At 30.9% G+C, this 14,543-nt stretch overlaps 1 protein-coding gene across 1 annotated transcript in view; it reads left to right on the plus strand.

The window, feature by feature from the left end:
• The window catches only part of LOC106468138 (basement membrane-specific heparan sulfate proteoglycan core protein-like), a 151,119-nt gene that overhangs the window by 55,224 nt on the left and 81,352 nt on the right, over window positions 1–14,543 (plus strand). Inside the window, exons 24-32 of the mRNA XM_022396444.1 lie at window positions 2,033–2,207; window positions 3,904–4,185; window positions 5,152–5,312; window positions 6,314–6,431; window positions 7,891–8,039; window positions 9,180–9,297; window positions 10,629–10,809; window positions 11,024–11,121; window positions 12,214–12,480. Of these exons, the coding sequence (XP_022252152.1) occupies window positions 2,033–2,207; window positions 3,904–4,185; window positions 5,152–5,312; window positions 6,314–6,431; window positions 7,891–8,039; window positions 9,180–9,297; window positions 10,629–10,809; window positions 11,024–11,121; window positions 12,214–12,480 (1,549 nt within the window). The remainder of the gene's footprint in view (window positions 1–2,032; window positions 2,208–3,903; window positions 4,186–5,151; window positions 5,313–6,313; window positions 6,432–7,890; window positions 8,040–9,179; window positions 9,298–10,628; window positions 10,810–11,023; window positions 11,122–12,213; window positions 12,481–14,543) is intronic.

Genomic DNA, 14,543 nt, shown 5'->3' on the forward strand with positions numbered 1-14,543 from the left:
ATATTTTTTTCTGTTATTTTCTCTACCCTAACACTATGCAAGTTTGGTCAATTTGAATGCCCTTGTAACCCCCCCCCCCCCAAAAAAAAAATCTATAAATCTAAATTACCCTCCTTTTCTTTCTAGAATAACTTCATATGTAATGTGAAACTAGATTCATTTATCTGAAGTAGCTTTAAACACGTAACAGTATATGGCTACTTGTACTTAAATTTTATTGTTTTATTGCCCTCTAAACTGTGTCTAACTACTATTTGTGCCATTAAAAGTTGTGAATCACTTGGGGAATGTGCAGCTCATGTTATGCTATTGAATTATATTGCCCATGAGCTACTTGGAGCTAGCTGCTGGTGTGTGTGCTTGATGAAACATTTTTATTATATTATTATTATTATTGTTTATTTTACCTAATCTAACCTAAAGAAATATCTATTTTTACATTTTAGTTACTTTTATAACACTAAATAAAGAATAAACTTAAAAAAAAAACAAGAAATAAAGTACTTACCCGAGTATTCTGTTCAGAAGTGAAATTGACTATTCTGTGTTCAGAACACAATGTTATAAAATAAATCATTTGACAATTGAAAACCTTGACTTTCTATTGGTTATAATTAACATAAGAGAAAATTATTAACAAATCTTGAAAGAGGGGATGTGACAGGTGGGTGTGGCTGGGGGAGTCTGATTTTCTATTTGATAGCTCTGTAACCAAAAAAAATTGAAGGCTATACAAATTATGGTTTGTTTGAGCAATGACGTTTTCATAGTGAGTAATTTACATTTAATTTCATAGTTTCTTGTGGGTGGGGGTGGATAAACTAGAGATGAGAAGATACCTAAAGAAAATGTGTCACGTGTGTTACACTAGTGGAAATTCAGGAATTTTTAAAATGTTGATTTATAAAATTAAGAACTTAAAACTTATATACTATTAAAATATGGATTATTAGCTAAGGTTTTATGTTATACTAATTGGTATAACATTGGTATAACTAATTGGTATGTAGTTTAATAAAATGTTGAATGTAAGACACTAAAACCTTGTCATGCTCAGTAACGGATAGCCTGGGCAAGAGGGTTAATTAAAGGACAATTTCACTATTCTGTTAAGGTAATAATATTCACTGCTAATATCTAAGTGTGAGATATATATATACATATTGCTTCATATAAAATAAAACCACCTTTATTTTCACTTAATGTTTGACATGTGTATCACATAATCTACATAAACACTAATAAATAAAACCATGACTTTTATAGTGGTCTTTAGTTTAGCACTCCACATAGGGATTCTGGGGTTTAGCCCCCCATTGGCACAGCTGTAAGTCTGTGGACTTATAATGCTAGGAACTGGGTTTCGATATACGTGGTAGGCACAGCACAGATAGCCCATTCTCTAGCTTTGTGCATAACTATAAACAAATAGATAAATAAACTCTGGAGTTCATTAAACTATTAAGGTGTTGGTTTACTTGACTCTTTATCTTTTATGCTAAATTAAAAAACCAGTTGGTAATATTGTTACTTTCATCAAAGAAAAATAGTGTATTAATAACTGCACTGTTCTTTGAAGGAGACCACAGTTGTCTTGGTTTCTAGTAATTAAACTATTTGAGAAGGATTGTCATTTATTTATTTGTTTCTGTATCACTGGTTTCAACTTAGTTTTCACTTGTTTAGAAAATCTCATCTTTAAACTCCACTTCATTCTCTTCATCTATTTTTAGTTTTGGGGTCTTATTAAATCACTTTGGATCTCCTTTCTGTATAGATCCTACTTAATTGTTGCTCTAAATTTAGTTTAAGCAAATACTAAAAACTTAATGAAGGTGCTTTAGGTTGGAGTTTTACTTGTAATTAACTTTATCATCAGTAAGTATTTTAATTCTAGCTTAAAGTTTTTGAATCTTTAAATTTTTTGTTATATGGTAATAATCTGTCATATTGTATAAATAGAATATGTTTACAGAATATGAAATATGTATACTATACAACCTTACAATGTGTATGTAACTTTTTTTTACAGGGAGAATACACATTGACATGGACCAAGCTTGATGGATTGCTACCTGATAAAGCTACAGAAGCTAGTGGTGTCCTTACTATTCCTAATGTTCGTCCTGAGGACAGTGGCACCTACATATGTACTGGCTCAGACTCTTATAGTCAAGCAGAAGACAGGGCATCTCTGATTGTAGAGAGTAATTATGCTATTATTCTGGCTTCAGAATGAACATTTCTGGTTTTAAGATATCAACAAGCATTTATTATTATTCATTAAACATTTAAACATTGCTGTGGGAAAATATAAGAATAACAAAGAGTACTTCAGTAGCAAAATGTAGCCAAAGTATAAAAATACATTATAATATTTGGAGTAATTTAATTTTTATTAGTTATTAAAATTGGTGTTTTGTAGAGATTTAATTACAACAGGAAAAATATGTTAAAGTTGTATGTCAAGTTTCAGATAAATTCATGATCATTTGGATCTAATGCACATTGATAAAAATATAACTGAATATTTGACGTTTGTGAGGTGTCCATTCATGACTCTTTTTTTGTGTGTGTGTGCAGAGGAAGATTGAATGGTATTCTCACAAAAATCTTAAGTTATAAAGACTTGTTGATAACTGGGTTAATTATAGGCTTTGTTTTCAATAGATCGATCCTATTTTTCTGTTTAAGATGATGTAAGATGTATGTGTTATTAAACATATATTAAGAATGCAACTATCTCTTTTTGAGATGAGTTTGTGGTATGTGTGATTAAAAGAGGAATACATTGCCAAAATAATTACACAATAAATAATTTATTAAAAACAGGACCAACCCTAAACAGACCCTATATATTTTGATGTTCTTATGCCACCATTTTCAGAAGATGGTGGCATAAAAACACAAATTATTTAGTGTGCAATTATTTTAATGGCATACTCCTTTTAATTGTATGTGAGTATTTTATTTATATATATATGTATATATATATATATATATACACGTGTGTGTATGAGACAAAATTAAATTATAGATGCTGCACTACCCTCCCCCCCCCCCCCAGTGGCACAGCGGTATGTCTGCAGACTTACAACGCTAGGATCTGGGTTTCAGATAGCCCATTGTTGTTGCTTTGTGCTTAACTTCAAACAAACAAACATAGATGCTGCATAAATTAAAAGGATCCCCGGGGGTACAGACTATAATGTGAGATATAAAGAGTTATTGTGTGGTGCTGTAAATGTTACTTTGGGTGATGTCATGTTAATGTATTCATTTGTCTGGTTGTTTTTCTATTGAGATATGAGATTATTTTTTAAAATTAATACAAAGTGTTGAGTTTTAATGTATCCCTTTTTTTTTCCTATTCTCATTCATTTATCTGAGCTTTATGTTTGAGAAATGTTTAATGAAGACATTAAGGTGATGGGAAATATGTTTACGTATCTGTCCTTTGACATTTTCACTGCTCCCATAATGAAAGTATGGGACGAGGTTGTTAAATATAACTACAAACATGACGAAGATAAAATAGGTATTAAAGTTTTTCTGTGAGTACTCAGTATGTTGTTTAGTGTTACTTTACCAAATGACTCATCTGTATGATACTAACAATCAATCATTCACTTTCTGATCTGGTATTAAACTTTAATTAGGTTCTACATATCAGAATAAATGGTTTAGTCAATAGTTACAAAAGTCACGGATTGAAAATATTTCGCATAATGTACTTAAAAGAAGTTTGTTTCAAAAACTAGCCTCTACAGCAAAGTCTTGGAAGAATTGTTTTAAATTATTGTAATAAAGTTAATTTATCATGAAGCTTTATATGTGCTAAATATGTAATTTTTAATCTGATTTTTAGATATATTAATAAAGTAATAGCTAATATTTTTCCAGGAGGAGAAGAATCTGTTCGGCCAAAGGTGAGGATTGAACCACGGTACTTACAGGTAACTGCAGGAGAAGAAGTAGAATTCCACTGCATTGGTGAAGGGTTTCCAAAACCTGAATTAACTTGGTCTGGTGGTCGAAATGACCAGTTAAACCCAGCATCAACGTTTAGAAATGGTATATTTCGAATTCCTTCTGCAAGAAAGAGTGATGAGGCAGAATATTATTGTACAGCTACTAATGTTGTTGGTACTGAGACAGTACGTACTGTACTTTTTGTTGAAGGAGGTATGTAATTGAAAACTGATGTACAACATTATATAAAACTCTAAATGCTTAGAGAATATTAATTTTTTTCACGGTATTTAAGTACTTGGAAGTTTTATTCTGTATGCAGTTGGAACCGATATAAATTTTGTGCACGTAACCTTCTACAACTGGTAAATCATTATGAAAAATATTAATGCCATATACCACATGAAGATATACTTAACATTTAAAAGGTATAACACTATTTGGTGTAACGACTAAAATAGTTACCATTTTAAAGCTAGGTTAGAATATATATATCTGTATTCAGATGCATTCAAGTCAATTTGTCTTTATTTTTATGAAGGTGTTCAGCATGTAATACATTTTTGTTAACTAAACATCAAAAGGTTGTAAACTTACACTAAACCTTATTATTAGGTAAAGCTTTCAACCCTTAACACTATATGGTCCCCTGTGTCTGACTTTCCTGGGAAGGGGCATACCAATCTCAATGTGTGGCTTAGATATTTGTACAAATTGAAAGGAGATAGAAGTTTTACTCCCCTATAGATATCACTTGGAATAGTTTCTGATATATACAATATTAGATTTTCATATCCCACACTTTCAATGTTTTCTTCTGAATTTTGTTGGTAAACTAGAATTCTTCTTTTTATTCTCAACTCCAACAACCAACTTAGTCAGCCTGTGAATGGCCAGTTTCATAAATAGACCTGTTACACCATAATTGTGAATAAATATTTTTTGTTCACATGTGTAACTAGTGTTTGTGTATTTCCTTCATTTTTGACTTATTATCTGTGTAATATTTTTAAAATCTGCTATTTTCTGTTACTTTTAGACTTATCCTTCAGATATCAATGGACATTGGATGCAAAATTTAATTATTTTATTGTTTATGAATACTAGTTAGGTATTGTAGTCAGTGTAAAATTGAGATCATATTGATAAAATTCAGTCTACATTTGATTCTTCTAAAAGACACAGTTACTGGTGAGAAGCCACATCTTACAATAAGTCCATCCAGTGTAGAAGCTGCTCCAGGAGAAACGGTTCAGTTTGACTGTCGTGTCACAGGATATCCAACATCTGACATCCAGTGGACTTTCTCTGGAGGAGAGCTTCCAGCATCAAGCAGCCAGGTAAACATTATTGTTCTCTTTTTTTTTTTTTTAAATAGAATGTATAAAATTAACATTCTAAAAAGTGCCAAGATTGGAGGTGCTTAAACCCGGGTTTACTATAAGTGACACGTTAACTGCTACTGATTGTTCAGCATCTATGATAAGTAGAGTATAAAACTACAAGCAATTCACTTACACAAATTTGTCATAGAATACATATTTTAATAAATTGCTTCTTGGTTATATGATAATCGGTATTGTTATGACACTTTGAGGATAATGATTGAGGGTTCAGCAATACATGTAAATGCTGATGTTTAGTTAGGAGCATAGAAAGTTTGGATTGTCTTTTGAGAACCTTTAGATTTTGTTTCGATTTTTTGCTTTTCCTTAACTGAAGCTAACCTGAACAACACAAATTTTACTATACATAATGGAATATTATTGTGTATATAAACATTTCCTTTTGTACCCTTGCAAACACCTGTAAAATTTTAGTGATCCTTACCTTGTCGTGACACTTTCATATAAAATAATTGGATTATTTACATTCAATAAATTCTTTTGAGTAAATGTATAATACATAAATTTTTGAAGTACTGTGTTATAAATCATAGACTTTCACTTATAGTTAAAGAAAATTTCCCTTATGTAAATAATAAATACTTTAAACAATGAAAAATTACTAATACTTGGTTGTGTCCTTAGCTACATGTAACATTTAATAAGTGTGAATATACCAAGCATAAAGTTCAGGATATTGAATGTTATAGGTTGGTGGAACCCTAAGCTACATGTAACATTTAATAAGTGTGAATGTGCCAAGCATAAAGTTCAGGATATTGAATTTTATTGGTTAGTGGAACCCTAAGCTACATGTAACATTTAATAAGTGTGAATGTGCCAAGCATAAAGTTCAGGATATTGAATTTTATAGGTTGGTGGAACCCTAAGCTACATGTAACATTTAATAAGTGTGAATATACCAAGCATAAAGTTCAGGATATTGAATGTTATAGGTTGGTGGAACCCTAAGACTTACAAGAATTGATAGTTCACAGCAGGGAATCTACATCTGTACAGCCAGTAACAGCTATGGAACTGCTCAAGCACAAGTTCGGCTTCATATCGCTTCTGGTATGTTTCTAGAAGTTGATTTTATCAAATGTTAGGTTTCAAGTCATATCTGATGGTTGTTCATATCACAAGTCAAGGATCATATTGTTTCTGGTATGTTTGGTAAAGGTGATCACATTACAAGTTTGGCTTATAAAACATTTTTAGTGCATTTCTTAAAGCTGATCTTGTAACGAGTCAGGCTTCACATCATTTCTTGAAACTGATCATATGAGTACTTTTTTTTTATCCATTAGAACATGCTATTCTTAAATATTTAAACATTCACATTTGTCATCTTGTGTGTTTTAAAAACATAAGTACCTATTTAAAAGTTGTTAGATATTTTATGAAACCAGGAATATATGTTGGTGTTATAAACAAAATAAATCTTGAATTAGATCAGCTTGTGTTTGCTAGTTTTAAACTTCAATAATTGATGCAATCATATTAGTCACCAACTTTATAGAAGAATCATTATTAAAAATGTTCTTGAGAATGGTGAAAAGTTGTGACAAACTAAAAACTTCAAACTGTCAGTTCATCTAGTGTGTTACTTGTTTTCTGTCAATTTTGTTCTTGGATTTTGATTTTATTTTGGTAATTTTTATTGTTATTGGTTCTTCTGCCTTAAAATATAAAGATGCAAATGCAACTGAAACACAATTACTTTTATCAAAGGTATTTGTTTTTAATTTTCATGTAGTATTGAAACTTGTGAACCTAAGTTATTAAAACATTGTATGAAAATCTCATGTTTCCATCCTAGAAAGCTTTCTTTTGTAATATCAGTGTTCTGATATTTATACTTTAGGAAGCTTTCTTTTGTAATAGGCTACAGAGGTCTGATGTTTACACTTTAGTAAGCTTTCTTTTGTAATAGGCTACAGAGGTCTGATGTTTACACTTTAGTAAGCTTTCTTTTGTAATAGGCTACAGAGGTCTGATGTTTACACTTTAGTAAGCTTTCTTTTGTAATAGGCTACAGAGGTCTGATGTTTACACTTTAGTAAGCTTTCTTTTGTAATAGGCTACAGAGGTCTGATGTTTGCACTTTAGTAAGCTTTCTTTTGTAATAGGCTACAGTGTTTTGATATTTCCACTCTAGTAAGCTTTCTATTGTAATAGGCTACGGTATTCTGTTATTTCCACTTTAGAAAGCTTTCTTTTGTAATAGGCTACAGAGGTCTGATGTTTCCACTTTAGAAAGCTTTCTTTTGTAATAGGCTACAGAGGTCTGATGTTTCCACTTTAAAAAACTTTTTACTGTAATCATTAGTCCCCTAATAATGATTTTCATTTCTAAACGTTTATTAATCATCTTATTGTTATTGTTAAATCAAATATAAATATGATGATAATTTAAATTTTTAAATCAGAGATAATTTAGTATATAATGGAGATTTTAACTTTTTTAACATCGTTATATAAAATGCATTAGTCTGGCTAGTATTAATTGTTTGTACACCATAATCTCTAGGACATAAACAACCCACAGTTCAGATTGAACCGGAAAGGCAAACTGTTCCTGAAGGAGATTTAGCTCAACTTAGATGTATAGCTACTGGTGTTCCAGCCCCAATAGTAACATGGTCAAGAGTTGGTACTGAACTCTCTCCTAGACATCGGGTAACGTGGCTGATGTTCCTTTTAATAATCATAATATAAAATTGTTGTACGGAAAAACAATAACAAGTTACAGATAACTTCTATATGTATAATAAATAAACTTTGTATTCTGAAAATTGTTTAATCTCAAAGTCTAAAGTTCAATCTACACTTTGTGCTGCTATATAATGTGGATAACTGAATAGTGGCCGATGACACTTTTTCTTCACTTCACCTACCCAGTGTATAGGTTTTTCTCATAGTGATTACAAAGCACATTCACGCCAGCAGTATATTTAACTTCTATGTGTTTTTAACATGCCTTGTAGGTAAAAAATAAAGTAACATAAAAAGCAAATAGTTAAAATAATTATAGCATTGGGAAAAGATGTGGCATTACTTTTTTCTTTCCATGTTGGTAAATATATCTGCTTTGCAATCGTGATTGTATATGGTCAGATTAAAATGTTGAAATATGGTTTATTAGCTGTAATAATCATCATAAAATTTCTCACTTTCAAACTAAGGTTTTCAACTCTAAACAACCCTAGATACTAAAGTAATCATCATAAAGCAGTTATGTTTATGCTAAACAAAACGTCAACACATAATTTATATAAACAATTAGATTTTGGAATTATTTCATTAAAAGTTTACTGCCTGTCCAAGCATAAAATATGTCTCCTTACATCATTGCTGTCCGTAGACACGTCACATTATGTTAGAATCAAAAATCAAAATACAGAAACAAATTCCAGTAAAAAAAAAAAAAGGCTTTTCTAACTTTTGAAGTTATTGATGCCTCAGTTTACATGCCAACTTCAACATTTTTTTTTGTGCTGAAGTTAAGATTTTTATTTTTAAGTGGCAGTCTGTTTTGGTGTTTGTGCTATAAAGAAGTTAACTTGCTGTATCAGTGATGTATATGCTATATTGTTTTAGGATTTTTAAGTTTGTTAGAAGGTGCTTAATATTTGTAGTCTTTTTACTATTGTTCAGTTAACTTTGTGTATTAGTATACTTTATGTAAAAATATCACAAGCCTTTTGATTAAAAGCATTATATAACCATAATATAATATAAGCATTTGTTGTTGTTTTCTTTTAGTTCTGTGGTCTTCATTCACGTTCTTATTATTATTAAAGTGTTCTTAATTTTTAGGTTGATGGCAACACTCTTACTATAACTGAAGTAACTGTTTCTGACCGAGGACTCTATGTATGCCGTGGAGAAAATCAGGATGGAACAGCTCAAGCTTCAGCTATTGTTGAAGTTGAACGTAAGTGGTATACAGTCTTAATTTTATTTCTTTTAAGTTTCTTTTCAGTGTGATTGTTAACTCCTGAACTATTTTTCTGCCGTTAACATAAAGAACATAATGTAGCATTCAAATATTGAATATTATTACTTAACCAGATGCAGTCAATGGTTATATAATCTTGTAAAATGTGAATATTGGCCACTTTTTAACATTGTCCCTCCATAGGTATAATCAGCATGTAATAAGAAAAACACTGTCATGTGAGGTAGTTAGTGAAAAACCATAATAAATGAAACAGATTGTAAGAAGTTTTGATATTGGAGAAAGTAATTTCAACATATTTATGTGTCCTCTTCACATGTTGAAATTAGGCAGACTTTTGATTAACCCATTTACTGCAGCTGCCACATATATGGGTCAGACTTTTTTCTTATGTATACTGTGGCTGTGCCGTGTATGGGATTTCATTTTTAAATTTACTGCATAAACTGATAAGGGGTACTTATGAGTGTTGATATACTGTCTATCCACTCAAGCATTGTTACTGAACAATAGGTCAATCATTTTTGGTCTTTTCTCATCAGTAGTCTTCATGATGTCAACGAAATCCCATATATGGCAAAGCCTCACTGTAAAGAAGAAAAAAGTCTGACTCGTATGTGTGACATTAAATGGATTAAGGAACATTTGGCTGTTCTTCTTTTTATGTTTCATGTAAAATTCTTGTCGGTTTCCAATCAATTTGATGGTAAGAATATTTCATATGAAGAAATATGGCATTGTTCATGTTCCAATATTTAATGTCTTTTTTTTGTGCTACAACACTAACATTGACCTCCTAGAGAAAATATTAAAGAAGAATAACTTTATATACAAATAACCAAACACCATTAAAGATATTCTAGCTCCAAATAGCACAACATCTGAAGTTAGAAACAACAACAAAAAACAAGGCACTTACATTATACCATGCTGATCCTGTAAGAAGTGTTATGGAGTTGAAATTGGAAGAAGTTATGATTCATTTTATGACCATGTTCTCACAGTGACAATTTGTTTAATTTGACATGTTTGTGTCATGCCAAGTTCTACTTAGCCCTTATGGTTGGATCAAACTATATCTAGGTTGGTGAAATGCATCATGCAATTCACTAATGATACAAAATGCTGAATCATAAACTGAATGATGCCTAAGCAACCAATGAACACACAAAATGACCTCAGTAAGCAAACATTTTATGTAATAAATAACAAAATAGTTGCAAATCTTGCACTTTCTGTCAGTACCCACCCCTTGAAGTATGTATTTCCTATTTAAAAAGGATGGTTACTATATGTTTCCTTGACAGGAAGGGAAGTACCTGCAGTTGAACTGTATCCTGATACAGTGAGGGTTGTTGTTCCTGGTGCCAGTGCATTGTTTCAGTGCCGGGTGACAGCTGGGATACCTTCTCCTACAGTTGAATGGACTCGACAAGATGGAAGATATTTTTCAAGTAATACAGAAATCCTGGAAGGTGGAGTCTTGAGGTATTGCAGAAGTCTTTATCTATGAATTTATTTAGTAGATACTAATTATGTGATTTTTGTTGTTGTTGTGGGGGGAGACTTTTGCATTTTTAAAAGTTGTCTACTTTTAGCTTCTCATTACTTGGTATACATATAATTGCTTCAATTGTTATAATGTACTAGAGCAGAATAAATTTTCTTTCTTTAAATTCTTAATTTCATAACATTTCCAAAGGTTCAATCGAGTAACCAGTGAAGAGGAAGGCACTTATGTTTGTACAGTAGAAAATATAGCAGGAAAAGTTAAAGCTGAAGCTAAGTTGCAGATTCAAGGTAGGTCCAGGTGATATAATTCAGTTTAATTTTACTATAAAGATTATCCAGTGTTTATGTTGGCATCCATCACCCAGAGTTCGATGGCTTGATTACTACTGTAATTTTTTGTATAGTGCTGGAAACTGTCCTCATGGTGTATAAGAGGCTATCTTGTTTTAATATTTTTGCCCAAAAAAGGGGGCATGATAAAAAAAAAAAATCTTAGTTAGATACAGTTCAAAGGGCAATAAAACAATAAAATTTAATTATAAATAGATGTATATTGTTACAAGCTTAAAGCTACTTAGTACTACTAAAGTGGAAACTAATGTAGTTTCATGTTACAATTTAAAGTCATTCCTAAAAGAAAAAAAAAAGGTAATTTAGATTTATTTAGATTTTTTATTTTGGTGGTTACGAGGTCGGTCAAATTGATTGATCCTATATAGAGATAGGTTAGAGAAAATAACAGATAAAATATAAAGTTTTACTGAAATAAAAACGTTTGAAATGTATTTAAGTGGTTTTAGGGACTACACAAAGGATATTTGAGACGAGGAAAAGTATTTTTAATCTTAACATGAAAATTACTTGGCACACAGACTGTTCAAAACAAATATTATATTCATGTACAGATCTTTATTTTAGTTATTAAAAGTACTTCACTAAAAAATTATTTTTTGCCTGTGAAAGATTGCCAAATTTTGTGAAGATATACACAATATACTGAAAGTTGGAACTATTAAATCTATAAATACTTTAAACGATTACAAAGAGGTAATGTGGTTGGTCAAATTGACCAAGTCCGTGTTGATAGAGTTAATGCTTTTAACAACCATTCTGGTGGTTAATGTGTATATCAGAGCAATATATTTTTCTTTGATATCCTAAGAAGTTTCATGCCTCACCATTTTGTAGAACTTAAGTGTAGGTTTTGTGAAAAAAAAGCATTGTTTACTGTGTGAAAATAATCATTTATTACATGTTTTTATGAATAAAAAAGCACTGGACTCTACAGATGGTTGTTTTGTAATCTTAAGATTTTCCAAAAAATATTTGAAGTATAAGGTAACAAGTTATGTTATAATATTATAATTTTTTTTATTTCAGGAACTCCAACTGTTAAAATATTACAGAATAACCCTTTCAGAGTACGGCCAGGAGAAACAATTCGATTTGAGTGTCAAGCATTGGGTGACCCTTTACCATCTGTGACATGGAGAAAACCTAGAGAAGATGAACATCTTTATCATGTAGAAACGAGAGATGGGTTTGCAGTACTTGAGATCCAGCGTGTGACAACTGCTGACAGTGGTACATATAGCTGTTTAGCTTCTAGTCCTTCAGGAGACTCTGAGGAACGAATTCAATTACTTGGTAAGTTTTACTCTGTAAAATATGAACTCATTTTTGAATCACAGTGATTTATTAGTATTGTTATTAATTATTAATGAATTGTAACAATCACTAATTACACTTTTATTCATTCTAAGCACTAATTTAATGAATTTTTGTACGTATGTTTGACTTGTTTTGAATATATTTTATTTTCAAACAAGTGTATTGTGTTTATTTATTGTTGACATTTATTGCCAACAAGTCACAAACACCTACTGTAAATAATCCAACCCCTATACATAAACCTGACAGTAAAAGTGCCCATGTATCCAATCCTCAACCTCCTTCAAAACCTTTTGAGAAATAATAATTGCCCAAGAAATTTATCATTGTTTAAATTTCCCTTTTTTTATTATAGATCTCATAATTAATGTGATCATCTTGTTCAGTCATGTTGCCATTTAGCAACACCATCATAAAATAGTTTGAATATTTACTTTTATATGGTACAGAGATAGCTTACTATTATTTTAACCTGGCATTATTGGTGTTGATACAGTACAGAGATAGCTTACTCTTATTTTAACCTGGTATTATTGGTGTTGATACAGTACAGAAATAGCTTACTCCTATTTTAACCTGGTATTATGGGTTTTGATACAGTACAGAGATAGCTTACTCTTATTTTAACCTGGTATTATTGGTGTTGATACAGTACAGAGATAGCTTACTCCTATTTTAACCTGGTATTATGGGTGTTGATACAGTACAGAGATAGCTTACTCCTATTTTAACCTGGTATTATGGGTGTTGATATTAGTACAGAGATAGCTTACTCTTATTTTAACCTGGTATTATTGGTGTTGATATGAGTACAAAGATAGCTTACTCTTATTTTAACCTGGTATTATTGGTGTTGATATGAGTACAGAGATAGCTTACTCTTATTTTAACCTGGTATTATGGGTGTTGATATGAGTACAGAGATAGCTTACTCTTATTTTAACCTGGTATTATTGGTGTTGATATGAGTACAGAGATAGCTTACTCTTATTTTAACCTGGTATTATGGGTGTTGATATTAGTATAGAGATAGCTTACTCTTATTTTAACCTGGTATTATGGGTATTGATATGAGTACTGAGATAGCTTACTCTTATTTTAACCTGGTGTTATTTTAGTTAGTGATATGATAGAGAAAATATAAACATTTACCTTAACAAACTTATTCTATTCATTTAGAAGGTTCTAGGAGTTATGCAATTGAAATTTGAAAATTATATGATGGAAAAAAAAATATTTTTATACTTTGCATGAAAATCTCCTTGCATTCAAATAATTCAGAGCCCGAGTGCAAATAACTACAATAAATAAATAACAAATTTTGTTGGAAATACTTGAAAAAATAATCTCATTCTTGGTATATAAAATATTTATAATCTTTAACAAACTCCTTCCAATTTTTATAAAGATAATTTAAAAAAGCTCAGAGTTCTCATAAATATTGTTGAACTGTGCATCATTCTCTATATAAGGTATGCTCAATGGGTACTGCACCGTCTCCATAGAGTTAAACTGTAGATAATGAATCACTTGAAGTGTTTTATGTTGAGTCATTGTTGCCAGATGTTTCCCCAAATCCTGCTTTTCTAAGATCGTGGGCAGAAATTAACAATTATCTTTCACCCTTGTATTCTCTGAAATTGGACTAAAAAACATGACAGTCATTTTCCTTGTCGGTAACACAATCGTCAGATCTTAATGTGTGGGATGAACCTGATTGACACATTTGTCATTGTAATCTTCTGCTGATGTCTGTAAACCAGTTGGAGCACATATTTCTCAACAGATGGTCTACAATATTGGCCAATTCATCATCCTAACTTCTTATGGATTTTTTACCTGGCTGCTGTTATTATGATAAAAGGTGGTCCAAGCTAAAACCAAGTGGGCAGTTCTAATAGTGATCAGTCAGTGAGATTACTTCATTAAATCCTCCTTTGCTAGTCAGTTTTTAGTCTAAAATTTTCTCTCCATATATTTTTTAAATGTTTATTTGAAATTTAACATTGTTTTATTATATATATATATATATATATATA

Source organism: Limulus polyphemus, unplaced genomic scaffold (genome assembly GCF_000517525.1).
Source record: "Limulus polyphemus unplaced genomic scaffold, Limulus_polyphemus-2.1.2 Scaffold2886, whole genome shotgun sequence".
In the NCBI taxonomy this organism is placed as follows: domain Eukaryota; kingdom Metazoa; phylum Arthropoda; class Merostomata; order Xiphosura; family Limulidae; genus Limulus; species Limulus polyphemus.